The sequence below is a fragment of the Bombina bombina genome, chromosome 2 (assembly GCF_027579735.1).
Source record: "Bombina bombina isolate aBomBom1 chromosome 2, aBomBom1.pri, whole genome shotgun sequence".
NCBI lineage: Eukaryota > Metazoa > Chordata > Amphibia > Anura > Bombinatoridae > Bombina > Bombina bombina.
The window spans coordinates 474958570-474975971 of NC_069500.1; the positions used below are offsets into that span (position 1 = coordinate 474958570).

Consider the following 17402-nt stretch of genomic DNA (forward strand, 5'->3'; position numbering starts at 1 on the left):
TAGGGTAGAAACTGCTCCCTCCACCTTAGGGACCGTCTGCCACGAGTCCCGTATGGCGGCATCTATGGGAAACATCTTCTTAAAAGCAGGAGGGGGAGAGAACGCACACCTGGTCTATCCCATTCCTTAGTAATAATTTCCGAAAACCTCTTAGGGACTGGAAAAACATCAGTGTAAACAGGGACTGTAAAGTATTCGTCTATTTTACACAATTTCTCTGGAACTACAATGGGTTAACAGTCGTCCAGAGTCGCTAAATCCTCCCAAAGCAATAAGCGGAGGTGTTTAAGCTTTAAATTTAAACGCTGTCATTTCAGAATCAGACTGAAGCAATGCCTTCCCTGAATCTGAAATGTCACCCTCAGATAGAAGCTCTCCTGCCTCAGCTTCTGAGTATTGTGAGGGTATATCGGACACAGGTATTAAAGAGTCAGAAAGCTCTGTATTGGTTCTAGCCCCAGAGCTGTCTCGCTTTCCTTGTAACCCTGGCAGTTTGGACAATACCTCTGAGAGGGTAGCATTCATAACTGCCGCCATGTCCTGTAAGGTAAAAGAATTAGACGCGCTAGATGTACTTGGCGTCACTTGAGCGGGACTTATAGGTTCTGACACATGGGGAGAGCTAGATGGCATAATCTCCCTTTTTTCAGTCAGAGAATCCTCTGGAGATAAATCTTTAAGCGCCTAATATGGTCTTTATAGTTTATAGAAATTTCAGTACATTTGGTACACATTCTAAGAGGGGGTTCCACAATGGCTTCCAAACATATTGAACATGTTTGACATGTTTAACAGACTAGTAATGAGACAAGCAAGCTTGGAAAACACTTTAATAAAGGTGAAACCGCAATTAAACAAAAACGTTACTGTGCCTTTAAGAGAAAAAAACTAGCACTTAAACTGCAAAACAGTGTAAAAATATAAGTAAAGACTTCCGAAATTTTTACAGTGTGTGTAAGGGACTAAAGCAACATTGCACCGACTTGCAAATGGATGATTAACCCCATAGCCCCCAAACCCGATTTAAAAAACGTCAACCACCTTTAAAATACAGTTGAGCACCCTTGCCACAGCTCTGCTGAGGCTCCTACCTGCCCTCAAATACGATTTTGGAAGAAATAAAACCCTTTATAATGGTTCTCAGATGCCAGAGGACTCCTCTAGGGAAGCTGGATGTCTCAGTCTGAAGGAAACTGCGCATCTAGAGTGCGAAAATAGGCCCCTCCCACCATGTACTGGATGTCCAGAGGGGCCTTAAGGAAAATACTCCTAGGAGTATCTGACTAGCCATGTGGAATAACTAGGCCCAAAATAAAGACTATCTCCCTCAGAGAAAAAAACGTTCTATTTATGAAACACACAAACGTTTTGTCACTAAGTAATATGAGTATTAACATGAGTATTACCCTGTTTTGTAAGCATGATTCCCAGTCGTTGTTAAATCACTGCATCTAGCTAAAGGCTCTGTCAGCATTTTCTAGAAACTTATTCATCTCTCTAGAAATAAATATACTGAACATACCTCAAAGCAGGTAATCTGCAGACCGTTCCCCCAACTGAAGTTTTCCCATACTCTTCAGTTATGTGCGAGAACAGCAATGGACCTTAGTTACAAACCGCTAAGATCATCAACCTCCAGGCAGAATTCTTCTAACTTTCTGCCTGAGAGTAAAACAGTAAACTCTTGATTGAAGGTAACACTACACTAAGTCACCACATATCTCTTGATACTTCCTATCTTGTTCGAGAGTTGCAAGAAAATGACTGGGGGTGGGGGTTAGGGGGAGGAGCTATATAGACAGCTCTGCTGTGGGTTGTCCTCTTGCAACTTCCTGTTGAGAGGTGAAAATCCCACAAAGTAATGGATGGACCCGTGGACTGGATACACCTTACAAGAGAAACATATATCATGTAAACTGAAATAGCACTAAAAACAGTCAATCCATAGGTAATACCCCAAATACGTGACAGTAGGAGTGGAAACTGAAAGAGGAATGCTTTGAAACGTAAGTGATAAAACAGGTAATCAAGCAAACAAGATGCGGATAATCACTTCGCACTCTGGAAGTAGAAATAATGGTATAGACAGTACTGAGTTTCTTCTCTCTCTGTTTGAGAAATTGGCCAAATACAGCCGTAACTGTTAGACTTCATGCCTGTGGTCTGTCTGCTATTATCTGGCTACATATAATAGCGTCTAGCATTTGCTGTTTTTATCACTTGTCCTTCCAATAAACTTTATTTTTTTATGGTAATACCCCACAGTAATACCTGCTCTTTTCTCCTCCGTACCTCTGAAAAATACAAAAAAAAACTGTGTGACTTTTCCAAAAATAATTACATCCATGTTTGGAAAGCATCTTTTCATATTGGAGACAAAACAAATCTGCACTAAAACTAGACTTGATTGACTGCCACCTCTATCTTCAAGGTCTAAAATCATATGAAAGTCATACGTATCTCACTAACAAAGTTTATCCACTATCCTCTAATAAATATGGCACTTTTTAGGTTGATATGCTATTATTTTGTTTTAATAGCTATACATTTGAATGAGGACCTCAAAGAGACATGGAACTCCAAATTATTTAATGATTTAGATATCCTTTGTTCAACTACTGGAAACTAGCTGAACACATTAGGTGAACCAATGACAAGAGGCACATATGTACAACCATCAATCAGTATCTCGTTCCCAGTAGTGCATTGCTACCTAGGTATGGTTTTCAGCAAAAGGATAACCTGGTGTCGAGAGCTCTAAAGAATAAATAAAAAGTTTGCACATACCATGTGGCAGCTGGGATGCTCAGAGAAAGACTGTCAAAGGTGTCATATCTCATAGGGTTCTGGGTGTAAAAATAACCATTAACACATAATGTTAGCATCTTATCTACAGTAATTAACATTTAATGTGTGTGTATGTGTATATATATATATATATATATATATATATATATAATGTATTACACTCTATACAACAGAAGTAAATACACCACTGTGCAATGTCACTTAAAAAGGGATAGTCTACTCCAGCATTTTTATTGTTTAAAAAGATAGATAAGCCCTTTTATTACCCAATTCCCCCGTTTTGCATAACCAACATGGTTACATAAATATACTTTACCTTGTATCTAAGCCTCTGCAGACTGCCCCCTTATTTTCAGCTCTTTTGACAGACTTGCATTTTAGCCAATCTGTGCTGACTCCATGGGAGTGAGCACAATGTTATCTATATGGCCCACATGAACTAGAACTGTCTAACTGTGATCAACTGTCAAAATGCAGGTGGCCTTCAAGCACTTAGAAATTAACATATGAGCCCTACATAGGTTTAAACTTTCAACAAAGGATACCAAGAGAACAAAACATATTTGATGATAAAAGTAAATTGGAAAATTGTTTTAAAATTGCATGTCCTATCTGAATCATGAAAGTTTAATTTTGACTATCACCTTACAGTTATTGCATTATTTCTAAGTTGAACAGTAGGGTATTTCCTCTTATGTAAAAATTAACACTTTAGATTTACTATATTAAAAATATAGGCCCCCATAGTAGGAACTCAATGTAAAAAATGTCAGTAAACCCTTTCATTACTGAGATTCAAATCCTTTTTTTTATGTCCACCTTTATTTTTGATGACAGACTCAATCCTCCTCAGCATGGAGGATACCCGTTTTTGCACAAATTACTAGAGAGAGATGATCTACCAATTCTCAGAGTAACGCTGGGCGATTAACTGCATATCCGGGTTTTTTAAGGGGGGCCTTGGGGGACATCACGTCACGACGATCGTGCCGTGTGAATACAATGGAAGGAGCCGGTCCCCGATCACCGGTAACTGAGAGACATGTTCTGGCCTAGCATATAGCTAGGCAGAGGAGCCGTGCACACACAGCAATTAGAAGAGGCGGCACCGCGGGGAATAGAAGAGTGGAGATTCGTGGTCAAGGTGGGTTGCTCCCTCAGGCGACTGGAAGCTGGAGGCAAGCAAGTAAGAAACTTGCACTATGGGCAGGATAAAGCAGCAATCTGACTGCACTGCCACTCTCTGCAGGGTTATTAAAATCTAAAGTAAACAAGCTCGGGAGAGGAAGGGAGGCTCTGTGGAAATAAAAAGCAATCTGAATAACAGATGTGGCACTCATGCCCTGGCATATACTTATACCTGGAGATTTATCCAATAAAATATTTGTTTTTATTTTCATACATCTACACACTAAGTAAAAAACATTTAATGGCTAATGCTTTACATACTTACAGTATATATGTAATGTAGGTGTTTGAAAATAAAACAAAATATATTTTATTGAATAAATCTAAAGGAATAAGTATATGCAGCAAGTTATTCAGACTGCTTTCACTTCCACCGAGCCTGTCTCCACCCTCCCTCTCTCCTCTCCCCGGAGCTTGTTTAGAAAATTAAGGTTTTAGTAATTTTTAAGAAAATCCCGATTTTCATTTTTGCCCATATCGCCCAGGCCCCTACTTCAGAGACAATTGTTTTCCAGCTGCTCTTTGCTGGAGCGGTTGTGTTTCTCTACCTTTCTCTTTAAAATACCCAAAAGGAAGTCAGGTGACTTTACTTGGCCAGGTCATAGTATCATTTTTTTTTCTTCTTTCGTAGTTACTCTTTAGCAGTGTGCTTTGGATTATCATGCAGGTATATTCCTCTTCTAACAAGCTTCTGGAGACTGGGATTCATCTTGTCAGCCAGTATTTTGGTGCCATCTATAAAGGTCATCTCCCCAACACCCTTTGCACTAATGCAGCCCCATATCATAACACTCCCACCTCCAAAGTTCACTGTTGAGACTAGGCATTTACTGTGGTAGTCCTCGCCAGGTTCACACCTGGACCCCATCTGAGCGGAACAAAATTTATCTTGGTCTCATCTGTCCAAAGAATGTGCTCCTAATATTCATCAAACTTATTTACATGTTCTTTAGCAAAGTTTAATCTTGCAGTTTTGTGCCGAAGAGCAAGCAAAGGTTTTTTCTTGGACGCTGTCCATAGAGGTTGACTTTATGCAACGTCCTTTCTATTGTCTGAGCTGTCACAGAAACTCTGATTTCCATTGATAACCCCTGAGCCAAGTCTGAAGCACTTGCCCGTCTTTTTTCAAAGCTCGGTTGTGCAAGTAGCATACTGTCCGTGGCATCATTTTAGGACGACGGCCACTGCGGATTAGTGGTACTATGGCTCGTTCTATACTTCCTGATTATTGCTGTAACTGTGTTTCAACTTATTTTTAGTTGGTCACCGATCTTCCTGTATACTTTTCCATCTTGTGAAGTCTCCCTATCAGATTTTTCAATTCCTCTGGCAATGCTTTTTCCATGATGCGGGGCATGCTGGTAGACACAGCCGATAGGTCCAAAACTGAGAAAGTTCTGGCCAGGGTCCGTTTTATAACTGTCCTTTTATAACAGGTCATTTTATAACTCTGTTCATGCAATTAGGCTAATTGGAAATCACAGATGTACTCAATTTTGTTTCAATGATCACAGGTTTTCTAACTTGTGTGTCAGTGATCATAGGTGTGTGTATTCACGTGTGTTGCACTGTTTCTACTATATTTTTAATATAGTCAATCTAAACTATTAGCTTTTATTTTGCTACATAAGAGCAAATACATTACTGTTCAACTTAGAAGTAATTCAATTACTGTAAGGTGATACAGCGGTGTACTCACTTCTGTTGTATACATTTTTATTATATATACTAAAACTAAAAAATCCTATTTTTAAAGTGAAGGACCAATATTCATGTGAAAGTGCCCGTTTTTTTTTTAAAAAAAAATATTAAAAACAGGGGCACTTTCATTCATGAAAATTGCACCGTATTTTAAAAATACTTATCTTTTTCTTCTGAAACAATGCCCAGCCTGCTTCTGCCTGGTTTACTTACCCAGCAATGACGAAACCGGCTTCCGTCCAATCACAGCGTTGCCTCAGGCAATGATTCCACCGGGGGGGGGGGGGGAAGCCGTGATTGGAGGATGCCGGAATCACCATTGCTGACGTGTGAAGAGGCTTGTGACAGGCTGGTGAAGCGCTGGAGCGGCTTAAAGAAGAAAAGGTCAGTATATTTTAAAAAAATGGCTGAAAAGTTTTTTTAAAAAACAGGGCACTTTTACAAAATTGACCTTCACTTTAAACATTGAGTGGATTAGTAACTTTTGTCCATAAATAATCATTTACAGTGGATATATATATATATATATATAACATATACACATACATACATATACATACACACACACACACACACACATATACATACACACACACACATACACATATATATATACACATACACACACATATATATATACATACACACATATATATATTATATTATATATATATATATATATATATATATATCCACATATGGACTCCTTGCCAAGTGTGCTTAGAGGAATGTGGCTGCACCTCACTGACAAGGGCCCATAGGAGGCCGAAAACGATCGTCTGGGTTGTCATGTTCCTTGTTCAGAGGAGAATTGCCTGGTATTTCGGAGCTAGACTGACCTTACTTGGCGGGATCAGACTGATATACTACAGAAAAGAGGCTGCTCCTGGGTGGTAAATTGCCATAGAACTAGCTGATGAGCTGTTGTTCGTTCCTGGTAGAGCGCTTCTCTTTTCGTATGTATGTATGTATATATATATATATATATATATATATATATATATATATACATATATATACATATATATACAGGTAGCCCTCAGTTTACGCCGGGGTTAGGTTCCAGAAGGAATGGTTGTAAATCGAAACCGTTGTAAATTGAAACTCAGTTTATAATGTAAGTCAATGGGAAGTGAGGGTGTTAGGTTCCAGGCCCCTCTCAAAATTATCATAAGTAACACCTAATACATTATTTTTTAAAGCTTTGAAATGAAGAATTTAAATGCTGAACAGCATTATAAACCTAATAAAATAATCACACAACACAGAATATATAATTATACTAAGTTAAATTAACAAAAACATTTGCTAAACAGCATTATAAACCTAATAAAATAATCACACAACACAGACTTCACTTGCATTTTTCTGCAAAAAGTTCTTTCTATGCATTCCAATCTGGACTGATTTATAGACAGGAAGATCTTGTCCCTTTGAATCTGCTCGATAGCTCAGGTCTGGTTAAACTGGTTAATTTCAGCTTGCTTGGCTTTGCTGCAACACAAGCGGACAGCTCCACCTACTGGCTATTTTAATAATGCACTGCTTCTCAATGCTTTTCAATAGCAGTCACATGACTGGAAAAAAAGGTTGTTATTCTGAAACGGTGTAAATTGAACCGTTGTAAAAACGAGGGCCACCTGTATATATAAATAAAATAACCACTGTAAATTATTATTTATGGAGAAAAGTTACTAATCCACTCAATGTTAAAAATAGGATTTTTTTTGTTTCTACTTGTCCACTTCTTACTTGCCCATTTATACACATTCATTTTTGGGGGGCTGGTGTATAAATTCTACTTGTTCTACTTGAATATTCTTCAGCATTTAGTATGACATAGATCTTTAGATCCTGTGTTACCTGGCGCTGGCAGTTCTTGCAAGTCATGTTACTTGTAAGCCTTCCATGGAATGGGTGCTGAGACTTCCACTGGCTTGGAATAGGCTGAACTGGCCTGAAGGACGCATACTGATTAGTGCATTGTTAAATGGATAGTAAAGCCCAAACATTTTTTAATCCCACTTAAATCTACTATATATGATATCAATCTTTGGCAATTAACACTTATTAAACATTTTGTTTTGTTTTTCATGCAATTTCTCATCAGAATATATAATGTTGCCAAACCCATATAATGATTATTTTGGCCCTATAATGATGTTCTACCTAGGTAGGAAACTTAATGGCGCCCCGCATGCGCAGTTCAGCAGGCTACTGACAAACGCATGCGCATATGCAGACCCTTATCTGCTCTCTCCTTCGTCACATAACTATCCAGGCTCCAATGCACTGGATAGTGACGTTAACGCCAGAGAGAGTTTGTGCACTACAGAGTAGAAGTTTTAAGGAGGGCGGGCGGACAGAACAGCAGCTGTAGAAGAATCCCAGCTTTTTCACAGGTAAGTATGCCAACTGATTTAGACCAACGAGCAAGGTGATTTTTATCATGGGAATTACGTTGGGAGACTCCATCTGCGCATACGAAGGTTTGGAAAAATGTATATGTCGCCTGTTAATTTTTGGAAACATTGCGCATGCGATACCCTTTGATTACAAGTGCGCATGCAATATGGAGCAATTACAATATGTAAATCACTGTTTGCAGCTACCTCCCCATTGGATAAGGCACAGAATACACACAAAACAGTGTAACAGCTCCATAGTATCACAGGTGCAGGTGGTGAGAGGGACTGTCAACCTCAATAATATGTAGAAAAATTAGAAAATCAACAGCACCAATGGTGCTGTGGATTTTCTAATTTTTCTACATTGGATAAGGCACGGTAGCTGCATTAACATAAAGTCTGCCTCCTTTTGTGGACGGTCGTTACGGCTCTATTATAAAGGTTTTCAAAGAAAAGGAAAAAAAAAAGGGATTTAGAAACTTCGTTTTTTTTTAATAAAAATACTTTTTATTTTATTCCATATAGTATAATTGTAATTATGTGTTTTTATTGATGTTTTTATATGTAACAATTTCTAACCCTTTAACACTACCTTTTGCATCCATAATTAACATCATAAAATTAAACTAAAATAGAAGCTGAAAACGTGCAAGCCTGCTGTGAGCTACAGAAACAAAACTATGATAAGAATGTGTTACATTTTGGAACTCCTTTAGGCCCCGATGATCGAAAGTGCTGCAACACAGCAATATAATCAAAGGGATCCGCCGTCATGTCAAACAAGTCGGGGAAATATTCCAAGCTGCAGACATCTACATTAACAGGTAGCAAAAACTGAGGCATTTTACTGTACATCAAATGGGTGGCAATCCTGGCGATAAACTCCAGCCAGCATTGGCGGAGACATTGGCTTAGTAAAATTAATAATCTCTGGTGGGTGGAGTTTGATCATATATAATGCTGAATATTTCCAAAACCAAACTAGCACAAAATCAGCACAAACAAATGGTATATCTGTTTTTAAAAAAGTAATATGTGTGGTGCAAAGTGGGCCGAGTTTGTTCATATACAACGCTCAATATTTCAAAAACGAAACTGGCACAAATGGTTGTTTTTACTGCACAAATCAGCACAAAGGCAGCACATACAAATGGTATATTTGTTTTTAAAATTTAATAATGCGGGGTGCAAAGTGAGCAGGGTTTGATCAAATATAATGCTTAATATCTCTAAAACAAAACTAGGCACTAATGTTAATTTTTGAAGCACAAAATCAGCAGAAACACAGCACAAATGAATGGTATATTTTATTCACATTTTAAAAACATGGAGTGCCAACTTTACACAGCTGAGGCGAATTAGATGGCGGGTTATATGATTATCACTGACAAAAAAAACCAAACTGTTATAACTAAAAAACCAAAGCAGCACAAATAAAAATTCTAACAGCAATCGGCACAAACACAGCACTAACCAACCAGCCCAGTTTCATGTGTTTTGTCTGTTGTAGGGGGGCTTGGTGACATTTATTAAATCATTAATAAATCAAAAACTAAATGAGATAGAATGGAGATTTAAGCAGCACAAACCAGCACAAGTGCAACACTAACCAACCAGCCTGTTTCATGCCTTTTGGCTGTTGAAGGGGGCCTGGGTGACCTTTATTCAATCTGTAATAACTCAAAAAAACAATTTCTATTATCTTCGAAACAAAAGCAGCACAAAACGTAGCACTAACTAAACAGTGGATTTTTTTATTTGTGCAGATTGTAGGGGGCAGCTTTACACAGCCAACCAAATGCCCTTTTCAGGGCAATTTTTTTTTACTATAGGGTTATTTTTTAGTTTTTTAGGGGAGGGGTTATTTTATTGTTAGAACTGGGTTTCAGTTTTTATGTAAAAAAGAGCCATGTCACTTTAGGGTAATGCCTTAGTATAGACATAACTGTATTTTTTATTTCTGGTAGTGTTTTTTTTTCTGTAATGCTAGCTTTTTTTTTTGTAATTTAGAGGATGTTAGTTTAGCGGTGGCAGGGGGTTAGTTGTTAAAAGGGACAGTCTACACCAGATTTTTTATTGTTTTAAAAAGATAGATAATCCCTTTATTACCCATTCCCTAACTTTTGCATAACCAACACATTTATATTAATACACCTTTTCCTCTTGATTACCTTGTATCTAAGCCTCTACAAACTGCCCCCTTATTTCAGTTCTTTTGACAGACTTGCATTTTAGCCAATCAGTGCTGACTCCTAGGTAACTCCATGTGCGTGTTGGGGGCTCTGGCGGATTAAGGGGTAATAGGCTAGGGGGCTTAATGCTTTGGGGGTTGTGGTGCTGTAGGGGTTAATAGGTTAGGGGATGGTTAGGTCTTTAGGTTAAGGCAGATTAGGGGTTATTAGTGTAAGTTGTGCTGGGGGTGATAAAGGGGTTAATAGTTTATTTTAGCATTTAATTTATAGCCTGTGTTAAAATGATATGCGTTGTCATGTATAATGCATATTTTTTTGAAGTATTGTATCTATTTTAAATTTTAGTTATTTTTGATTGTTATTTCTATTATTTTAAGCATAAATATATAAATTAAATGATATATTTATGTTTAAAATAATAAAATTATCAAAAATAACTACATTTTAAATTATATACAATACTTAAAGGGACATAAAACCCATTTTTTTTCTTTCATTATTCAGATAAAGAATACAATTTTTTTTTTTTTTAAATTCCAATTTACTTCTATTAACAAATTTGCTTCATTCTCATGTTATTCTTTGCTGAAGAGCTACCTAGGTAGGTAGTGTGCACATGCCTGAAGCACTACATGACAGGAAATAGTGTTGCCATCTAGTGCTCTTGCTAATGCATAATATTGTTGCAAAACTGCCTTCATATAGTGCTGCAGACACATGCACACTCCTGAGCTTACATCTCTGATTTTCAACAAAGGATAACAAGAAAATGAAGAAAATGTCATAATAGAAGTAAATGGAAAGTTGTTTAAAAACAGAATTTATGCTTACCTGATAAATTACTTTCTCCAACGGTGTGTCCGGCCCACGGCGTCATCCATTACTTGTGGGAATATTCTCTTCCCCAACAGGGAATGGCAAAGAGCACAGCAAAAGCTGCCCATATAGCCCCTCCTCAGGCTCCGCCCCCCAGTCATTCGACCAACGGTTAGGAGAAAAAAAGGAGAAACTATAAGGTGCCGTGGTGACTGTAGTGTATAGAGAAAGAAATTTTTCAAACCTGATTAAAAAACCAGGGCGGGCCGTGGACCGGAACACACCGTTGGAGAAAGAAATTTATCAGGTAAGCATAAATTCTGTTTTCTCCAACATTGGTGTGTCCGGTCCACGGCGTCATCCATTACTTGTGGGAACCAATACCAAAGCTTTAGGACACGGATGAAGGGAGGGAGCAAATCAGGTTACCTAAACGGAAGGCACCACGGCTTGCAAAACCTTTCTCCCAAAAATAGCCTCCGAAGAAGCATAAGTATCAAATTTGTAGAATTTGGCAAAAGTGTGCAGAGAAGAGCAAGTCGCTGCCTTACATATCTGATCAACAGAAGCCTCGTTCTTGAAAGGCCCATGTGGAAGCCACAGCCCTAGTAGAGTGAGCTGTGATTCGTTCAGGAGGCTGCCGTCCGGCAGTCTCATAAGCCAATCAGATAATGCTTTTCAGCCAGAAAGAGAGGTAGCAGTAGCTTTTTGTCCTCTCCTCTTACCAGAGTAAACGACAAACAAAGATGAGGTTTGTCTAAAATCCTTTGTTGCTTCTAAATAGAACTTTAAAGCACGAACTACATCTAAATTGTGTAACAAACGTTCCTTCTTTGAAACTGGATTCGGACACAGAGAAGGAACAACTATTTCCTGGTTAATATTCTTGTTGGAAAACAACTTTTGGAAGAAAACCAGGCTAGTACGCAAAACGACCTTATCTGAATGGAACACCAGATAGGGTGGATCACACTGCAAAGCAGATAATTCAGAAACTCTTCTAGCAGAAGAAATAGCAACCAAAAACAGAACTTTCCAAGATAGTAACTTGATATCTATGGAATGTAAAGGTTCAAACGGAACCCCTTGAAGAACTGAAAGAACTAAATTTAGACCTCCAAGGAGGAGTCATGGGTCTGTAAACAGGCTTGATTCTGACCAAAGCCTGTACAAAAGCTTGTACATCTGGCACAGCTGCCAGTCGTTTGTGTAACAAGACAGATAAGCAGAAATCTGTCCTTTTAGAGAACTCGCTGACAACCATTTATCCAAACCTTCTTGGAGAAAGGAGAGAATCTTAGGAATTTTAATCTTACTCCAGGAGAATCCCTTGGATTCACACCAACAGATATATTTTTTCCATATTTTATGGTAAATCTTTCTAGTCACAGGTTTTCTCGCTTGAACCAGAGTATCTATCACTGAATTTGAAAACCCACGCTTGGATAAAATCAAGCGTTCAATTTCCAAGCAGTCAGCTGCAGAGAGACTAGATTTGGATGTTCGAATGGACCTTGTACAAGAAGATCCTGTCTCAAAGGTAGCTTCCATGGTGGAGCCGATGACATATTCACCAGGTCTGCATACCAAGTCCTGCCCGGCCACGCAGGAGCTATCAGAATCACCGAGGCTTTCTCCTGTTTGATCCTGGCTACGAGCCTGGGAAGGAGAGGGAACGGTGGAAACGCATAAGCTAGGTTGAACGACCAAGGCGCCACTAATGCATCCACTAGATTCGCCTTGGGATCCCTGGATCTGGACCCGTAGCAAGGAACCTTGAAGTTCTGACGAGACGCCATCAGATCCATGTCTGGAATGCCCCATAATTGAGTCAACTGGGCAAAAACCTCCGGGTGGAGTTCCCACTCCCCCGGATGGAAAGTCTGACGACTCAGATAATCCGCCTCCCAGTTGTCTACTCCTGGGATGTGAATTGCAGATAGATGGCAGGAGTGATCCTCCGCCCATTTGATGATCTTGGATACCTCTCTCATCGCCAAGGAACTCTTTGTTCCTCCCTGATGGTTGATGTAAGCTACAGTCGTCATGTTGTCTGACTGGAATCTTATGAATCCGGCCTTCGCTAGTTGAGGCCAAGCCCGGAGAGCATTGAATATCGCTCTCCGTTCCAGGATGTTTATTGGGAGAAGAGACTCTTCCCGAGACCATAGACCCTGAGCTTTCAGGGAATCCCAGACCGCGCCCCAGCCTAATAGACTGGCGTCGGTCGTGACAATGACCCACTCTGGTCTGCGGAAACTCATTCCCTGAGACAGGTGATCCTGGGTCAACCACCAACGGAGTGAGTCTCTGGTCTACTTGAATCTGTGGAGACAAGTCTGCATAGTCCCCATTCCACTGATTGAGCATGCACAGTTGTAATGGTCTTAGATGAATTCGAGCAAAAGGAACTATGTCCATTGCTGCAACCATCAATCCTACAACTTCCATGCACTGAGCTATGGAAGGCTGCAGAATAGAGTGAAGAACTTGACAAGCGTTTAGAAGCTTTGTCTTTCTGACTTCTGTCAGGAAGATCTTCATTTCTAAAGAATCTATTATTGTTTCCCAAAAGGGAACTCTTGTTGACGGAGACAGGGAACTCTTTTCTATGTTCACCTTCCACCCGTGAGATCTGACAAAGGCTAGAACAATGTCTGTATGAGCCTTTGCCTTGGAAAGAGGACAACGCTTGAATTAGAATGTCATCTAGATAAGGTGCCACTGCAATGCCCCTTGGTCTTAGAACCGCCAGAAGGGACCCTAGCACCTTTGTGAAAATTCTGGGAGCAGTGGCTAACCCGAATGGAAGAGCCACGAACTGATAATGTTTGTCCAGAAAGGCGAACCTTAGGAACTGATGATGATCTTTGTGGATAGGAATATGTAGGTACGCATCCTTTAAATCCATGGTAGTCATATATTGACCCTCCTGGATTGTAGGTAAAATTGTTCGAATGGTTTCCATTTGAACGATGGAACTCTGAGAAATTTGTTTAGAATTTTTAAATCCAGAATTGGTCTGAAAGTTCCCTCTTTTTGGGAAATACAAACAGGTTTGAGTAAAAACCCCTGACCTTGTTCCACAGTTGGAACTGAGTGCATCACTCCCATCTTTAACATGTCTTGTAAGAATGCCTGTCTCTTTATTTGGTCTGAAGATAAGCGAGACATGTGGAACCTTCCCCTTGGGGGCAGTTCCTTGAATTCTAGAAGATAACCCTGAGAGACTATTTCTAGTTGCCCAGGGATCCGGAACATCTCTTGCCCAAACCTGAGCAAAGAGAGAGAGTCTGCCCCCTACTAGATCCGGTCCCGGATCGGGGCTACCCCTTCATGCTGTCTTGGTAGCAGCAGCAGGCTTCTTGGCCTGTTTACCCTTGTTCCAGCCTTGCATTGGTTTCCAAGCTGGTTTAGCCTGGGAAGCGTTACCCTCTTTTCTAGAGGCTGCAGAGTTAGAAGCCGGTCCGTTCCTGAAATTGCGAAAGGAACGAAAATTGGGACTTATTCTTAGCCTTGAAAGGATTATCCTGTGGGAGGGCATGACCCTTCCCCCCAGTGATGTCTGAAATAATTTCTTTCAATTCTGGCCCAAAAAGGGTCTTACCTTTGAAAGGGATATTAAGCAATTTTGTCTTGGAAGATACATCCGCCGACCAAGACTTTAGCCAGAGCACTCTGCGCGCCACAATTGCAAACCCTGAATTTTTCGCCGCTAATCTCGCTAATTGCAAAGCGGCATCTAAAATAAAGGAATTAGCTAACTTAAGTGCGTGAATTCTGTCCATGACTTCCTCATATGGAGTCTCCATATTAAGCGACTTTTCTAGTTCATCGAACCAGAAACACGCCGCCGTAGTGACAGGAATAATGCACGAAAATGGTTGGAGGAGGTAACCTTGCTGAACAAAAATCTTTTTAAGCAAACCCTCCAATTTTTTATCCATAGGATCTTTGAAAACACAATTGTCCTCAATGGGAATAGTCGTGCGTTTGGCTAGGGTAGAAACTGCCCCCTCAACCTTAGGGACTGTTTGCCATGTGTCCTTCCTTGGGTCGACCATGGGGAACAATTTCTTAACTATAGGAGGTGGGACAAAGGGTATGCCTGGTTTCTCCCACTCCTTATTCACTATGTCCGCCACCCTTTTAGGGATCGGAAAGGCATCAGGATGCACCGGGACCTCTAAGAATTTGTCCATCTTGCACAATTTTTCTGGAATGACCAAGAGTCACAATCATCCAGAGTAGATAGCACCTCCTTAAGTAATGCGCGGAGATGCTCTAACTTAAATTTAAACGTCACAACATCAGGTTCTGCCTGTTGAGAAATTCTTCCTGAATCTGAAAGTTCTCCCTCCAACAAACCCTCCCTCACTGCCACTTCTGACTGGTGTGAGGGTATGACAGATAAACTATCGTCAGCGCCTTCTTGCTCCACTGTATTTAAAACTGAGCAATCATGCTTTCTCTGAAATGTTGGCATTTTGGATAAAATATTAGTTATGGAATTATCCATTACTGCCGTTAATTGTTGCATAGTAACAAGCATTGGTGCGCTAGATGTACTAGGGGTCGCCTGCGCGGGCATAACTGGTGTTGACACAGAAGGAGAGGATGATGAACTATCCCCACTACCTTCATTTGAGGAATCATCTTGGGCAACCTTATTAAATGTGACAGTACTGTCCTTACTTTGTCTGGACGCCATGGCACAATTATCACATACATTTGAAGGGGGGACCACCTTGGCCTCCATACATACAGAACATGTTCTATCTGAAGGTACAGACATGTTAGACAGGCTTAAACAGGCTAATAATGCAAAAAAAAAAACGTTTTAAAAACAAAACCGTTACTGTCTCTTTAAATGTTAAACAGAGCACACTTTATTCTTGAATGTGTGAAAAACTATGAAGGAAATATCCAATCTTTACCAATTTTCACCACAGTGTCTTAATGCTTTAAAAGTATTGTACCCCAAATTTCAAGCTTTTAACCCCTTAAATGAGGAAACCGGAGCCGTTTAATCAAATAACAATTTTTAACCCCACTACAGTCCCAGCCACAGCGTTTGCTGCGACTTCACCTGTCCTTAGGGGTTATACGATACCAAATTAAGCCTTCCAGGAACGTTTTCAATGATCACCAGACCCTCTCACATGCAGCTGCATGCACTGCATCCAAAAGAAACTGCGCAATTATGGCGCAAAAAATGAGGCTCTGCCTACTATAGTGAAAGGTCCTTCCTGACTGGAAAGGTGTCTAAACAACTGCCTGGCGCCTAAAAAACGTTCCCCCACAATAAAAGTTTTATAAATCACCTCAGATTTCATAAAAAACTTAAATAAAGCAATCGATTTAGCCCACAAGAGTGTCAACCAGTGTATAGCCCATAATAAGCCTTCATTCTGTTAAGAGTCTAAGAAAATGACTTACCGATCCCCAAGAGGGAAAATGACAGTCTTCTAGCATTACACAGTCTTGTTAGAAAATGGACTAGTCATACCTTGAGCAGAAAAGTCTGCTAACTGTTCCCCCCAACTGAAGTTCTCTGGGCTCAACAGTCCTGCGTGGGAACAGCAATTGATTTTAGTTACTGCTGCTAAAATCATACTCCTCTTTTAAACAGAACTCTTCATCCCTTTCTGTTTTAGAGTAAATAGTACAAACCGGCACTATTTTAAAATAACAAACTCTTGATAGCAGAATAAAAAACTACAACTAAACACCACATACTCTTCACCATCTCCATGGAGATGCTACTTGTTCAGAGCGGCAAAGAGAATGACTGGGGGGCGGAGCCTGAGGAGGGGCTATATGGGCAGCTTTTGCTGTGCTCTTTGCCATTTCCTGTTGGGGAAGAGAATATTCCCAAAAGTAATGGATGACGCCGTGGACCGGGACACACCAATGTTGGAGAAATGGTATGCTCTATCTGAATCATCAAATACATTTTTGGGGTTTAAATGTCCCTTTAAATAATATGCATTATACATGACAATGCATATAATTTTTACATGGTAAACAAATGTAGCGACATAGTTCCTATAGTTATAATAGGGATTCTTTTTTATACTTTATGACATTACGTAGGTGTTATGTGGGAGTTAGCTGAGCATTCCAGGGGGAGTATAGGGGAAGACATTACGTAAGTGTAGGATTTCTGTGGGAGTCAGTCGGATGTTCCAGGGGGAGTAACCTTTACTTTGATTAAGATCAACATCTCCAGGAGTGCAATATATTCCAATCTCTGAAGTACAGGTTACGAGTAGGGTTGTCGGCCATG

General features: G+C 39.9%; 1 protein-coding gene across 6 annotated transcripts in view; it reads right to left on the reverse strand.

Moving 5' to 3' along the window:
• USP30 (ubiquitin specific peptidase 30) overlaps positions 1–17402 on the reverse strand; it is a 168493-nt gene that overhangs the window by 85351 nt on the left and 65740 nt on the right. For all 6 annotated transcript variants that reach the window (XM_053702130.1, XM_053702132.1, XM_053702134.1 and 3 more), the window contains 2 exons: positions 7561–7654; positions 2787–2846 (listed from right to left, as the gene is read on the reverse strand). In XM_053702130.1, coding sequence (XP_053558105.1) covers positions 2787–2846; positions 7561–7654 — 154 coding nt within the window. The remainder of the gene's footprint in view (positions 1–2786; positions 2847–7560; positions 7655–17402) is intronic.